This window comes from Vanellus vanellus (genome assembly GCF_965231255.1).
Source record: "Vanellus vanellus genome assembly, chromosome: 16".
In the NCBI taxonomy this organism is placed as follows: Eukaryota; Metazoa; Chordata; class Aves; order Charadriiformes; family Charadriidae; genus Vanellus; species Vanellus vanellus.
Genome location: NC_138921.1, coordinates 15074239 through 15090949, shown reverse-complemented (window position 1 = coordinate 15090949; position 16711 = coordinate 15074239). Strand labels below are relative to the sequence as shown.

The following is a 16711-nucleotide window of genomic DNA, read 5'->3' as shown; positions in this document are numbered from 1 at the left end:
AGTTCTGTTTTGTGTCTGTAAAACATCACAGTAAGATTTTGCTTTTGAATGAAGCTTACAGCTGCTACAGAATTATAGATAATAAGAAAAAGTAAGTCATATAGAAAAATTCTTGCCAGTCATAGTAATCCCTGCTTTCCACCCACTTACCTACTCATACATTCCATTTTGCTGTATTTATTATATGCATTTTAAACTCCCAATGTCAAAATATTCCTAACCTTACCATATGATGGATTTAGACTGAGATATATGAATGAAATTAAACTAGCCTAATATTTATCAGTTTTCCTAGATAGTTTGACTTTCTGGTACTCTAAAAAGTCATGAAAACTTATAATTTATCCTAAAGTGTTTTCCATAACAAATCAAGACTTTTATCAACAAGAAATGAAAAATCCAAGATGGACTAATTTCATTTTTTTTTATTAGTTCTGCTTTGTTACAGAGGAAAAGCATTCTTATTGGTGAAGACTAGCTGCTGAATTGGAATAATTTCAAACCTGGTTAGGGTAGGCTGGTTATTACTGTAGCAGAAAAAAGCTGAAGCCTGATGCAAATATTTAGACATGAGACAAACAGATAGGATATTTATGTAAGAAATACAAGTTACAGAATACCTATAATAGTTAATTCCTATGATTCTTGCCCTGACCTCTACAGTTCATGGGAAATATATCTTTCCACGAGCCTACAAAGGACATGAGCACACTGGCCTTCCTATCCTTTCTTCTGACTTTTCATTTACTTCTAATTACCAGTTCAGTTCGGTTCAGTGAGGCATTGTTGACAATGTTAAAGGTAAAAGAAAAAAAAAGAAAAAAAAAAGAGAAAATAAAAAGGTGACAGAACTGTCTAGTGTCTTAGTGTCTGTCAGAAGCTGGGAAATTCAGACTGCATAGATAACTTTACAAGTAGATACAATCCTCTCCATATTCATGGCTTTGTGCCAGTGCAGACCATCCGTCCCAAGGTGACAGTGAAAGACAACTGCTGTACTGGGAAGCTTCTCCCAGGAATTTTTATTTGTGGTTCTGATGGGATGACTGGGATGTAAAAAGGATGTAGAAAGGTACTAGAATGTATGTACTACAATTAAAAAATCTCCTCTGATGCCAGTAATGATATAAATAAAGATAAATAAATTATAAATAAATAATAAGCTCCTGTAGATGTCACAACAACGTTTTTCTGCAACACTATACAGACCATCCCTAAGCGAGTTTTAATGATATGGGAGATTTTTAAGAAAATGTACAGCTGGCAGAAAATTTGCCAGTAATTGAAATCAACTCATTCTGTGAATGAGTCATATCTAACAAAACTTCATTTTGAAAAAAAGAAAAAGTATAATGTTAAAACAGATAAAACAGATATTTGGAGTTTTCATTTCAATATTCAATTTATTCAGCATCAAAATTATGAAGAAATTATATCAAATAAAAAAAAACATCGTAACATATGGATTAAATAAAAATCTTACATAATATAAGGCAAAATTGGAATAAAAAGAAAACTGAAATAAGTTAATTGTTCTGAAATTTACTTTTCCCCCCTGGTATGTTACATTGCAAATGTCAGCATTTCAGCTTTTTGTTCTGATTGGGATTAAACATTTTTGATAAATATTACATAAAACTCTGCCCAGTTCTCAGTCAACAATGTCTGTGTTGGGCCATCCTGATGGGGAGTGAGAACTTACTTCTCCCAGGGATAGAAGTTTTGTAAAATACAGCTTTTGTTCATTACAGCTCTTGTTCAATACTAAGTAACATGAACATAGGCTCACCACCCACACCGTGAAGTTAGCCAGCTAGTTAACCAGCTGGCTAGTTAACCAGGAGCACATTTCCCACGGCAGAGTGTTGGTGGCCCGGCCATAGGAAGCTCTTTCCCTCCTCAGCACCTGCAAGTACAAGGTACGATGCTTCCCTGCCTCGCGATGCAGCTGCAGCTACTATCCCCATGCTTCACATTTCCATCAGGCTTTGGTGATGTGAACATCCTTATCCTCCCCCGGGAAGCCTGATGGCAGGTTTGACAACATGCTTCAATCAGCGCTGAATGAACATTTCAGGGAGTCTCATGAATCAGACACAAACCCCGGCAGATCACCGCACCCATCTCCTGTGGGAGTCATGGACAGGGAGTTAACACCCTGTTTGCCTGTTCGTGCGCAGGGGCCCTGCACTGGGACAGCAGCGTGATCCAGAGGTTAATGTGTTTCATTTTCTCTATGATGTACTGAGGATGACTTTACATTGTAATTCCCCTTAAAATACAAGTGTGAAATTAGACAGTTTGTGTTCATACTATTTAATGTAATGGTGGAAAATATATTTAATTTAAAGATGAGAGGGCTTTAACATGTTTAACTGATCCGTTCTCACTTTTTAACTATCAGAGATTTAAAATTATGATATAGGGCTGTGACTCCAAGTGGGACTTATAGTGATTTTACTAAAATTAAAGCTGAGGTTTTTTAACACAAAATAGCAAGAAAATGTACTTTTTACATGTCTGCCTTGGAACAAAGGACATCTTTGAGTAACAAGACGATGCTCCTAGAAGAAGAAAAAAAAAAGTCTGTATGTTCTGTGTCAGTAACTGAAATGTTTTCTTGTTATCAATGAATAGCTCTCAAAGATGAAGATTTGCAGCACTGTCAACCAATTTACTTAGGAAATTATAGAAAATTATTGAAATACAAATGTAGAAACTCAAACTATTTCTTGATGTTCTAACAAAAACAGCTTATGACACTTTTTTTTTCCCCAAGAGTCTGAAAGAGTTTTATGTAAAATATGGGGTAAATATGATGCTAGACATAGTTCTGATGGAAGATATATTTTGCATTTTTGTCTAAATATCAGCCCCATCTCTATGCTGACCACTTCCAGCATTACAGTAGCATTGGCAACCAGTCCTCTCTTTTACAAGAAGAAGAAAACACTGACGATCTTGCAGCATACATTTATCCAAAAAGCTACTGGTTTTGTAACTCATTCTCAAGAACTAACTTTAAAATCCTCAGATCTCAGGCAAGCTATTAGGGATTTTGTCAATTTAATATTACAAACCCTGAGCAAAACTTTATAAAGTGGACCTCGTTGTAATTTGTATGAATTATATAAATCTACCTTATTACATTTGTATTTTTACAATATTGAGCAGAATATTGTAGCAGAGTTTTTTCTTTTTTTTTTTTGTCATTTTATTGCACCAGTTTTCAGGGAGGTTGAATTTTAAAACAGTACCGAATAGCTGTGTTTAAAACCTACCTATTTTTGGATATTAATAATGAGTCTTCTGAGACATTAGAGATTCAGAAATTCAGGACAACCACTAAGGGATCTGTTCAGCTCACAACCATTCTTCCTCACTGATGGGCAGCATTTAAATACTTCACTCCATAAAAGGCTACTTGCGTTAAATTCTTGAATAAGAAAATGAGACATGAGATTACAGAGAGCAATGCTAAATGCCAGCTTTCTTTGTTTCTGCATGTGAAATACTGCAAACAGAATTTAAGCATAAGTTGTTATTTCATTTACAAGCCCAGTATGAGTCAAAAATATCATACAGCTGCAGAGGAAGCAAAGACAATGCTGAGACACTTAACATGAGTATTGCATAGAAGACACAGAAATCTGTCCAAACCATTCCACACTGGTCAGGCTTCTTCTAAAGTACCAGAAGCTGAAGAGAGATGTGGACAAGCTGGAGGAAATCCCAAAGAGCAGATGAATGATCAGACTTTCAGAGTACGTGGCCTACAGAGAAAGTTTGAAAGGACAGGGATTATTTAGTGCGGACACGATGGACAGGAATTGTGGTCACAGCCTTCACACATAAAAAAGACTGCGCGTAAGAGGAAGGAAATAAACTGTTCTCTGTGCCTATAACAGCTGTTCTCTGGGCCTGTAAAAGTTAAAAAATAAATGAAAAGGCTAAAATTACAGTAACACAAGTTTAATTAAGCATTAGGAAACTCCCTAACTGTAAATGCAATTCAACAATGGAAGAGATTGCAGGTGGAGTCTCCATCCCTCTAGATGGGACAAGGATGTGTCACAAGTAGTGTAGTTACAGCTTGGGTCACAACACTGGATTAGATTGACTCTAAGAAAACATTCCACCATTTTTATTATGATTCTGTAATCTACATTTGTTTCATGTCCAATTTAACTAAGACTATGTTTATGAGGTAGATGATTCACACTCATGTTTCCTATAATAACATTGTTCTTATTATTTTTAATAAAAATCTCTTTTTATTTATTCTTCCTTCCTCAAGCCTACCTTGCTATCAGTCAGAGCCTTCTTCAAAGATTATTGCTAATATATCAAATTGAGAAAAATTTAATAGTTTTCCTCTGCAATTAAAATATGTTTCTGGAGTTTGAAATTATTTTATTTCACTGGCTAGTTTATTCTTTCTACTCTGTCAAACTCTGATTTTTTCCACTTCAGTCCTTTATAGGTTTTGCTTGGAGAAAAATGAAGAAACTGTATTTTTTAATCGCAGTTAGTGTGCCATGAAATGCCAGTATTCCTTGTATAGTGGCCTTATTAATGATGGCATTTCGGCTCTCTAAATAACATGTACTAGGCAGAGAAGCCAGGATTCAGAGTATAGAAATCTGGTTATTGCAGACCACATAAAAATAGCAACTATTTCTTCTGTTTCATGGTCATTAAAACTGAAAGTGCCATTCCTAAATTAACAGAAAGATGTACAGCAAAGCCTTAGGATGAAAAGAATTTCCACCATATGTTATAGCTGTTAATATCAAATTAAACTGGAGGGCAAGACAATGCTCCTTTAAATTCCATTACATAATAGGCAAATGGCCCATTCGAAGCATGAATAGTGAGTTTCCCTTTTCAGCTCACAGGGTTTAATTTTTGCCCATAGACCATGAGCATCTTCTGCTAAATGTCCCGTGATGCCCAGAGAAGCACAGGGGCACATTCAGCTGCAGGACCGGGGACCAGCGTATGAAGAAGCTCATTCCAGAATCCGGCCACCAGAGGCAGACGCGACCACAGCCACAGCAGCAGACACCCAGCTGTAGACAGCTGATCCCTCTGCTCAAAGGTAGTTAAAGCAAAAGACTGGTTTTCTGTACAACTCTATTTGCAAGTTAAGGGTTTTATTTCTTCAGCTTGATGATTTATGTCGCAAAGTTATTCTAGTCGGTTTTTTAAGTCGCACTATCTCCCATAATGTAGTACAAGACTTTGTAGTTATTGCAGTACACTTCTGAACGCTACATTGAAGACACAGTGGCTGACATTTTCTGGTGACATGCAGAACAAAAATATTTTTTTTTCATTATATTATACAACATGTTCTGCAGCAGATGCCTGACAAACTGCATTATACTTGCTGAATTCATTACAGGATCAGGGCCCTAATATTGAAAATTCCATGTAGAAGCTATGTCAGCATTCCGTGCTGACAAGTTATAGATTGTACAACATACTGTTAATTCCTGAATGGCAGGCACCTCAAATAATTTAGTAAATCTTATATTTACTCGTGATTATGTTATTTACCTGAACTGAGGCAGGACAGAACATGTTTCTCAGTTTTATGGCATTAGATTAAATCAGTAACTGATTTTTAACTTTGGATTGTCAAATCAATACAATTCAGAAGAACTCCAAATAAGCAAATAAATAACTATAAAATGGTAAACATCCCCTCTGTTCAGCTTGGAATGTCTTCACACAAGTACAGCTAAAAGGTATTTCTAAAACGTCTGCACAATCTCCAATTCACAGCTAAGTGGCCTGCTTTTCACTCAAGGGTGGCTCAGGTTACTTACCACAGAAAAACACATGTATCAGGATTCTCGCTGTGAGAAATTGTTCTCTGCCCCCCAATGAAATGACAAAGCACAACCTCTGGCCAGTGTATAATTTAGCCATGCACCTCTTTTTGTGCTTAGTCTGCTATGAAAGCATCCAGAGTTACACATAACTCTCTTCCAGCTCTGAGTCAGCTCCTTATTCAAATACAAGGCTTTGGTTTGTATTTCAAAGCAATTAGTGGATTGAATCGACAGCTATATCAAACCCTGATTCTCCATCCGGGAGCTACTCTGACAACCATATTCCCCTGGGATAAAGCAGTCCAGAAGGCCCTGGAACGAGCACGTGAGAGCTGGAGACAAAGAATTTTCAGCCTGGGGGTTACCCAGCCTATGAAACAGTCCTTTGGAGCATAACAGATACATCCAAAACTCGGCCACCTCTACAAAACACTGCAAATCTGTTCTGTTGACAAGCCTTCCTGGCTTCTGAAGTGGTCATCCCATTTTACTCCCAGTTCTACTATTCACGTTGATTTTGTGGAAGATATTCAACTAGTACCACAATAGTATTAGACAATCTAAAGACAGAAATTTTTTCAGTGTTACTCCCACTGAAATGTAGACACATTTTGTGTTTCTCTTTGTCTGTTCCTGTCTCATGTGAATGAATGAAAACAATGTAAAACTCCTTCTCTGGTAACAAAACAATAACACTAGTCGCTATCTTGCAATGAAATATTGTGACTAATCTAACCTCAGCAGCCTTCCCGTTCCTCCAAGAAGACCTTGTGAGTACAGCTTATCTCAACTGCCAGAACTCAGCTGCCACGTCCCACCTGCCATAAAATCTTCAAATCTCAGCATTCTCTCTCTTCCGAGTACTAGCAGGGCTCCTGTGGGAGGATCAGAGTGGATTTCATATCTATGGATATGTCCATCTGCAGCCGTTGTTCTCTGTGTCATGTCTTGACCAAAAATAACAGATGCCCATGAATGATCTTTCCCTTACAAAAACCTTTGATACCAACTCTCCATACTCTCCCTGTTCGAAAATTACACTCTAGTGCAGAGGCAAATAACATCTATCTCTATAATAAAACCAAGCCTGGAGACTCTTCTGCTCTCCAACACATGAATGGCAGTGATCCCCTACCAAATACAGTGTACTGAGCTATCACACAGATCTGTAAACAACTGCTCGTATGAACTTATGTTGTCTGAACTGGCCTCAAAGACAAACTACTCAATTGTGTGAATGCTCACGCGGCTCAATCAGTGATACGAAGAACCTTTGTGTGAGTCCTAAGTTGAGTGGTGGTCCATTACATGGAAAAAAATGTTTCTTCCCAACCAGATTTAATAGGACGTACAGCATTGGCAATAGATCTCATTTTCCTACAGCTCTGAATATGCTTTTCCTCCAATACCGCAGCACATTTGTTATAATGCACTAATATATTAAATAATTTAATCTGATCAAACAGGTAAATAAATCTGCAGCGCTCCGTCTCTGTTCTGTTGTGCACAGTCACTGTTTCATGAAAAGCAGCCACTTGCAACGGGAATCCCCACAGTAATTATACACTAAAAATATTTAACATTTATCATCATGTCTTTCTCATTAACATGATTTGTCTCACAGGCACGTACTCTGCTGAACAGTCAGGTACAGCTGCCGTGACACTTTGTGCCTCTCCGAACAGGCTCGGGGGGAGGTCTGAGGCGACTGAGTGTGAAATTAGACTGGTGGGAAACAGGGAAGGTTACACGATGCTGCCCAAAAGACAGAAAAAGAGTCATTTTTTCCTTCAGATCGCCTTTTTTTCCCACACATACTGCGGTGTTGCGAACCTTTTTGCTTCGCACCCTCTGGCACCCTCATTACACAGATAAACCTGGAGGTATGGATTTTAAGGGACATACCTGCTTGCTCACAAGGCCCTTCAGGAAAAAAGCTCCCTGAGAGGTGAGAGGATTCCTTCGAGGAGGTGACGGAAGGGCAGACAAGGGAGGGGAAGGGAGAAAGGGAGGTCATTCTGGAAGGAGAGGGGCGCAGGAGAAAAAGGGGTGAACAGAGGTGCGAGGAGGGGAGAAACTACCCTGTGGGGAACGTGAGGCACCAAGAGAGATCAGTCCTTAAGGGAAAAGAGTAGCTTCAGAGGGGCCCTGACTAGCCAAGGTGAGTCTGAAGAGGGAAACTGAGGGGAACGGCTCTGAGGGAGCAGCTCTGGTCGAGGGGCTGAGGAAAGGGGCCTTTGGGTGAAGGGAGGTGAGGAGCTGCGGGGAACGGCCATTGTGTGACAGGGCGAGGCGCTGAGGGGATCGCCCGGGGGGAGCGGAGGTGAGGCGCTGAGGGGAGCGGCCCTCGGTGCGGGCTGAGAAGCTGAGTGAGTCAGCCCGAGGGGGAGCGGAGGTGAGGCGCTGAGGGGGGCGCCCACGGTGTGGGGCCAGAAGCTGAGGGGATCGCCAGGGGAAGGGGGCGGAGGTGAGGCGCTGAGGGGATCGCCTGGGGGAGCGGAGCTGAGGCGTTGAGGGGATCGCCCCTGGGTGCGGGGCGCTGAGGGGATCGCCCCTGGGTGGAGAGTGAAGCGCTGAGGGGCTCTCCCCTCGGTGTGGGGTGAGGCGCTGAGGGCATCGCTCGGGGGGGAGCGGAGCTGAGGGGATCGCCCCTCGGTGCGGGGCGCGGGGCGGCGGGAGACGCCCTTGTGGGCGGGGTGTCGGGGGGCGCCGCCCGCGCCCGTGGGGCGGTGCCGAGGGGCGCCGGGGGGGGCGGGCCCGGCGGGGGAGGGGCGCGGCGGGGGGCGGGGCCCCGCGGGGCTGGGAGGGGGGGGAGGGTGTATTGTTCCTCGCGCGGTGCATGCCGGGCCCGCCTCAGCCCCCAACATGGCGTCGCGCTGTCACCTGTGTGTGTGAGGAGGGAGCGGGGACGTGGTGGCTGTGGGCGGGCACGGCGGCTCCCGGAGGTTCCCGCTCCGCCGGCGCCGCGGTGGCAACGCGCCGTTCCTCGCTGCTCCCCACCGCGCTTCGGCTGTCCGGCACCCAGGCCGCTGGGGACCCCCCTGCCCCCGCCCTGCCCCCGCCATGGGGGGGTAACGGGACCCGCCTCGCCTCAGCCCTGCGGAGCCCCCCCGCCCTCCGCGCCATGGGGTCCCCGGCGGGCGCCTCGGCGGCGGCGGCCACCGACTCGGCCCAGTGGCTGTCGGTGAAGGAGGAGACCATCTTCCTGCACGACGGGCTGATCCGGGTCACCGACCTGGCCGAGCTGCCCAGCGAGATCATTGGGGTGGCCGAGCCCGGTGACACCGAGCTGGAGGTGAGCCGGGCCCGCCGCCCCCCCCCTCCGAGCTGAGGGAAGGGACGGGGGTAGGGGCGAGGGGGTGGTGAGGGGGGTGCCCTCGGGGGAGGGGGGGACAGTGGCAGTGGGGCCTTAGGCGAGGAGGATGAGGGGAATGGTTTTATGGGGGCGGGGGGGTGCAGGGAGAATGACTGGGGGGGGGGGGGCCGGGATAGAGAATGGTGGATGCGGATGCAAGGTGAAGGATTTGGAGTATGGAGCCAACTGGTATTGAGGCAATCTATTTGTTTTAAGTCAATCTAGTTTATTTCAAATAATGATGAAAGTGGAGCCGGGCCGGGGGGTGGTGAGGCGCTAATGAAGATGGAGGGTGAAGTATCGGTGCTACCTCCTTGTTTTGAATCAGTAGCGTTAGGAAATCTGAACCATGCTCGTGTATTTCAGAGTGGCCTTTGACTCATTTATTTTCATTTATGGCTTTGTATCTTTTTGCTGTTACTTTTAGCTGGCTTATAATTAATCAGCCTTACAATAAGATGCTCGTGGTACTGGGGTGTCCGGGTGTTGTATTTAGGCTGTGGGCAGCGATCGTTATTAAAGAGCCAGGAGGGCAGCTGAGACTTTTCATTCCAGCTTTTTACCTTCTCAGAACTGCTGGTGGGGTTGGCTGCAGGCAGATGGTACGGATGTTTTGTCTTATGAGGAGATGGTGAAGGACTGAATGTCACGGATTGTAGGTTGCATCTATTTTGTAGACTGCATTTTTTTTTTTTTTTCCCTGTGTGCCTCCCTTCTCTTCTTTCACCCCGCCCTCTTCTCCAGCAATGTGGCTTGCAATGACACAGGGTCTTTGTCAGAGGAGCTGAGTGGTGTGAGCTGAGAGGGGATGGTTCAGCAGGAGCTTTATCTGTGGGCTATGTTAGGTCACAAGCATTTAGGCCGCAAAACCCTTTAGTGAGGCTTTGGCAGCTAACTGGAGTGTTGCTAAGAAGAACCCATGAGCCAGACTTGCAGTTCTGACAACATCATTGTTCGCCTAGTGATGTGAAGTCTTTATGGTGTTTATGAAAACTTCCCATCGCCTGATCTAAGGAAAGATTTTTTTTTTTGCTGAATGTGCATTTTCTTTTCTGTGTGATGTGGCACTGGGGATCAGGATGGGAATATTAGCTGCTCCTATGAAATGGATGTTGGCGAATATCACATGGACAGGAAAAGAAAGACTTCTTAAGGTGGATGACTTGTCTTTATGTGTATAAACATGGATTGATTCTACCTTGTGATCAGAGTCCAGTCTGGCATTCAGTGCAGCTTGTATTCAAGAGAATATTTTGATTCTATTACATAGTTTTAGAAGCAGCATTGAGTCTAATAACTGTGTTAAAAAAATACATGCTCCCACAGCATTATTTGTGTTATATCATAATAAAGGAGGATATCCTTCAAAAAAAAAAAAATCAAAACCCAAACCTTATTTTTAAGATCTTGCAAGCTAGACCAGAAGTATGTTCCAGCATGAAACTTGACACAGAGCTTCACTTGACAAACAGTTTAGCTCTGGAGAATTTTTTGTTGGTGCTAGGAAAGTCTATGAAAGTACAATTGTTTGGAAGAGAGAGGGATGGAATTAGTGTTACTGTGTCTTGTCCTTCATGACACTTATAATCAGTGTTTCGGCAATCTAGTGCCACTGATTCACATAATTTTTCCTGTTCCAGAGATTTTCTTCTGTTGTACATGTTTGCACTATGAAACATTAAAATAAATAAATAAATAAGACTTTTTGCTATGGCGTTTATTTTGATTTATAGTCTTAAGTTGCAGAATATTGCAACGTCTCATTTCCTTCCACTGAAAGAATTGATGACCACAAGTGACAATTTTCAGATATTGTTTGTAAAGTGTTTTATAGTTTTTGGTATTGAGGGGAGAGGGTTAAAAAAAAGTTAATTTTCAAGTGGTATAAATGTAAATTATTTAGCTCATAACTTTTCTGTCTTTTATTTTTTTAAAGTTGCTTTTTTTTAAATAAAGGGCTACCTTGGTAAACTGGAATGGCTTTGAGGAGCCATTTTGTGGAAATAGGTGCATGCATCTTATTGAAGTATGGCCATGCAATCGACTAATACACTGAAAAGCTCATTTGCACTCTTTCTACTACTTGCAATGTAATAAATATATTTGAATATGGTCCAAATAGAAATCTCTTGGGATGTGTTATTGGACAAGGGTAGGAGATGCTGCAGCTGCTGCTTTGATTGGTAAACTTCTTTAATATACTTCTTGTGCTTCATCAGTTGTGGTCAGAACCCTGACTGAATGTCTCATATGACATGCTTAATTAAAAAATAAAATATACTTAAATGGATTGGGGGGGGGAAGTATCATTCTGGTCTGTTTTGCTTAAATATCCCTTTAAAGAGCTTATTGGCGAATAATTTCAATGTATTTGGATGTGTTTCTTTTGTCCTTCTGTTCAAAGGTTTTGTCTATTTATAAAAAGAAAAGCAGAGGAAAAAAATATTACGGTAGTGGTATTATCCCAAGAAAGGCTTATGGAAATCTATTATTTTGTTCTTTTGACTCCCATACAACTTTTACATATTTTTTATATATTTGTGTGTATGTATACTTTTTTTTTTTTTTCCTTAATGGTAGGTTACAAAAGTGTTAACATTCTCTTTCCTGTGAAGATAACATTTTTAGGAGTACCTATAGGTTTAAAGAGTGTTGGGGGGGGTTGTTTTATTTTTATTTTTTATGGGATGTAAATGAGGTATGCCCACTTCTTAGACTGTCTATCAGCATATTTCCAAAGAATATGTATTACTAATTTTGTAATGATGTGCATATAAAAGCTGCTCCTGGTATGGGTTTCCCAATAAAATCTTCTAGTCAAAAGAGACCTAGATTAGTTAGCAATTATGCAAGCCTTTGCACCCTTATTTTAAAGCCTTTCATACGGAGAAGTAACTTTCAAAGTGCAAAGTCTTCTGCTTCTTGGAGACAACCTTATGTGACTAAGAACTGAAGATGTTGCCATGACGTTTTGTCTGGACTCTGCCCTGGCTGTCAATGCCTGCACAGGAGGGACAGCTTAACGGAAGATGAGCTGTTCTTTAATGTGCCCTGATGGAAACTGCAGCACTTCCAGAATCCTCCCTATCAAACATCTTTCACAGAGACAATAACCCCTGGGAGCGGGACAAGAGGTATGTCTGAAGGTAGAAGTCCCTCAAACCACATTTAATCTGCTGGTATGCCAGAGTCAACATGTTGAGGCTTATGAGAGTACCAGCAATATAAATTGATGTGTTAACCCTTGGTACCGTAATAAGGAGGACACTACTGAACAGTGGTTGTTCACATCGACTACAACATAGCCATCTGATGGCAAAAAAACATTCACCTGTTTCTAGGCAGTTTAGTTTGGTTGACATACGTTACCCTTGTAATCCTTCCATTTGAAGAGGCCTTCTTTCTGATCTTCAAATTTGCATCTGGTATTTTCATTAGTTTTAAATTTGCAGCATTGGCATTTTTTCAGCTAGCTAGCGATAGGCTCAGTTATTTTTTCCACAAGGAAATAAGTGGGAAGAAAGACAAATCTTCGATATGTAGTCACAGTATAAAGTAGAGCAACCTTATGTGTCACTCCACTTAACTCATAAGCACTCTATGTTTTACATAACAGCCTAACAGAGATAATAGTCATTTGGATATCTGTTCTTGCTGCTCTCCTGCAGAGTCTGGAAAAGTTCCGAATACCTGAATTATTATTTTTTTTTTCTTTAATATATTTTTAACATGAAGCTAAAAGCATAGCTTCTACCTCCATAGCTGTCTGGATCGTGTATATATCTGTCCTCATCTGATACGTTGATTGTTGTCAAGCTCTGTTACTGTAGGACAGAGTACAAGGTACCACTGGAAAAAAAAAAAAATTAAAAAAAAAAATAATAGTGATGTCCTTTCCTCTTCCCCGCAGTATGGTCTGGGCTAGCCCTCTAGGGAGAAGTTGAACAACTGAAGTCCAGTGCTGTTTTAACAGGATGTGGCAACCCTGTGACTAACTTGTGTTTTCTGTCAAAATGGTTGAGACTTGAAGGTATCTGCTAAACTTGAAGTTTTCACCCATTTTCCTCACAGACTAGCAAAAATGTTTTGTCGCTTGTCCCTGATTGCTGAAGGAGAGAGTACTTCTCTCTAATTATCTAGGTCAGCGCTTCCCAAATCTTTCTGGTTGTGACCTTACTTCCATCTACAAGGTTCACCTCTGTCAAGATAAAAATCCCTAATGCCAGCATAAACAATTGACTTTTTACTAAGTGGATGACCCCTCTTGGGGTTACGACCTCTAGCTTGGGAACTGCTGATCCAGGCATGTATATCAGGCTCGGAACCTTCCTAGTCCTTCCTTTTGCATCCCTTTCCGCTTCTAATACTCCAGTGTTCCTCTTTGAGAGTGTTTCTAGCTTTCAGAGTAACACCAGGTGAAGCTAGTTCTTGAAGTTAATTCTGCGTAGGAAGATAACCTTACAAACGTGAGCCTTGGCTGTTACTTTTGCACAGGAGTTGATGGAATTCTTTCAGGCATTACTGCAAGTCTCCTTCTTGCCTTCTGAGAGGACTCTGAAATCTTGATTGCTTTCCTTTTAAGTTCCCTTTCACTAGATAATCTGTGTAAACCACCAATATTGTATGATTTAATCTCCAGCAGAGTTACTGTTGTTATCAGTTGTCATAAAATAACTTGTTTGAATTTATTAAATTTCTATAACATGGACTAGCATGCCTCTTCACTTTTTATTTTAAAAGTCATATTTTAGTTATCCTAGTAGAGAAATACTAGAAAACTTCCTGTAAAGGATGATTTTGCAAACATGTTTCCCAAATATAGTTCTTATTATCAGTTGCAGCTGATTAGCTCATTGATCTGCACTTTCAGATGTTTAAATGGCAAAGATTTTTCTTTACCTTTCACAGACATTTTCATCCACTACAGCCAGAGAGATATTTTAATAAACAAATGAACAAACAAAGAAATAAGACTTCATTTTATAGCATTTTTTGGTGTGTGTTTACAGCTTGCCTGTATCTGTAATTCATCTCAGATATCGAGGTTATTTGGTAAATCTGTAGTTACAAAAAAATTATTTGGTACAGTAGTGTGTGTGCAGTAAAAGATATGGGTTTCTGAGCAAGTAATTAGGTTTCTAATGCTTTCACAACGGAAAATAGTTCATGCTTTTAGCTGAGCTGTTAAAAGCTGTGCTGCTATATACAGGTTTATGAATCAGTTGAGGCTTTGAACAAGGTGATATGGTTAAAATTTCTTGGAGAGGACAAAATCAGAACAATCTTGAAACTTGTAGTGTTCAACTGCAACGCTAAAAGCATAATGTAAAGTATGCAGCAGCTTCTAAGAACCTATAAAATTTCAATATCTAAAACATCAGGAAGAAAATGTTTGCACATATTTATATATTTTACAAACACATGGGCGTATCAAACAAAAAGCCTTATAGAGGGTTTAGAAAAATGTTTTAAAAGAAATCAAGGCAGTGTTTGCACAAAGACAGCTTCCTACTGTGTGTCTTCAGAAATTGCCGTAAGCAGAAATGTTATTACCCAGCAGAGCGACAGAAAGTGGAGGACTAGGGAGTATGTGTACAATGTTTATAGGAACGGTTTAAATTTTGATGTGTATTTCAATTCTCAGGGTACCTTAAAGCTGTCAATTCTGGTATTTCTCTTATAGAATAATCTGTAGATCTTGTAATTCAGTCTTTTTTACATTATTCTATTTGTATTTCTAGAGATACAAGAACCGAGTAAACAAATGGTGTTCGCTATACATTAATACTGTGTTACAAGAGGAGTGACCTTACAACTGTAATGCGGTGTTGAAAGTAACATAGTTAAATTTTTTTTCATGCTGCTGTTAAATATATCTTACGATTTTGAGGTTGTTTCTAGTTTTCTGTGTAGTTTGTTCTTTCCTGTGAGATGGGAATAATACTTAATACTTAGGGGGGTATTACACATTTAATTGATACTGGTAAATGTACCACCATCTTCAAGAAGTTGTTTTCTTTATATGTGAAGTTCAGCCAATTTAATTGTGTACAGAAAGAATTAAAGGCTGTTTTTGAGATTTTAAAGCTTTCACTTGCAATATGTAACTTCAGGGAAAAAATACACCCTTGAACAGCTTCATTGCTCACCAATTCCCTATGTAGAAGAATTGAAAGTGATCAATGAAACCAGCATATTCAGCCCAGGACTGTTTAAGTTGGTGTGCTGGGAGAGCTATTGCAAAAAGTCCTTGCCCATGTCTGTCATTGGCCATGTGTTTTCTACTTTCTTTTCCATTCTACTTCTTTCTATTGTACCTGCTGTTCTACACCAGGGAACTGGTCTAAACCAAAAATTTAGCTTAAAAAAAACAACCACCCCAAACCAACCAACCAACCAACCAAAAAAATCAACCAAACAAAAAGCCCCACACCACAACCCCAGGCCCTATTACCAGCACCAGGGAGAGGACGAGGGGATGGGAATTTTATCCAGAGGAGAAAGCTGCCTTTTAGTGGCAGCTCACTTCTAAATTTATTTAATGTGGTCATAAAACCTCAGGCTAAAACTCTTCATTTAGGTTAGTGTGTCTTAATTGTAGTGCGTCTGGTATTTACTATCAATGGAGAAACACTTTACCCTAATAATCGTGAATGCCAGTGATGACTTTCTAGAGTGGTACTGGCAAAAAATACTTCTTCCACTTAAGCAATATCTGGTTAAGGTCATGTAGTAGGACAAAAATTGCATACAGCAGGAAAGATGACATCCTCCCCATAGCTGATGATTTAAAATTAGATACCTGTCATGCCTCTCAATGTTGAAGATGTCAGTGACCAATTAGAGTGATTGAACTTTGGATTAACCATTTTCTATTTAAAATATTTATTAAAGTTGATTTAAAATATTAAACAAAGAAATAATATTTAAGGACAAGATACTGCAAAATTAAAATAGTGACAATTCAACTTTTTACTGACACAGTTTTTAATTATATGTAACTTCAGGCTGTTAAGTGTGAGACTTTAAAAATAAAAACTTTTCAAAGGCAGTCTTTGTGAACTAGAAGTAGACAAACTTGGAAAATAGGTAATGATCGCAGTCGCAGTGTATGAGCTGTAATTTCAAAGTGACTGAAGAGCAGGTTTCTCATTTGCAAAAAAATGTCAGTGTGATGCTTACCCTACTTACTAAATCAGATATAGAAAAAAATCTTCTTAAAAAGTGATGTTTTATTTCTTCCCCTAGTTCTAGTGTCTTTGTGACACTATAAATTATAATAGAATTACTTTGTTATGTTAGAATTGCACTTTTTTGCAATGATGCTGCATTTTTTTGGTTCATTAGAGGTTATTCTTTAAAACTTTATGATTCTATTATAGAGGTTTGAGGGTTTTTTTGTTAATACTATTGATTGTTCCTAAAGAAAATGTTAATATGTCTTATCTAAAAACAGAAAAAGGACTGCTTTAACACTACCAATGTACATAAGGTAGATGGTCTTTACATTTTTTCT

At 40.4% G+C, this 16711-nt stretch overlaps 1 protein-coding gene across 1 annotated transcript in view; it reads left to right on the top strand.

Moving 5' to 3' along the window:
• Nucleotides 1-8964: 8964 nt before the first annotated feature.
• The window catches only part of HECTD4 (HECT domain E3 ubiquitin protein ligase 4), a gene marked incomplete at its 5' end in the record, with an annotated part of 75712 nt that continues 67965 nt past the window's right edge, over nucleotides 8965-16711 (top strand). The window contains one exon of the mRNA XM_082491434.1: nucleotides 8965-9135. Within this exon, the coding sequence (XP_082347560.1) occupies nucleotides 8965-9135 (171 nt within the window). The remainder of the gene's footprint in view (nucleotides 9136-16711) is intronic.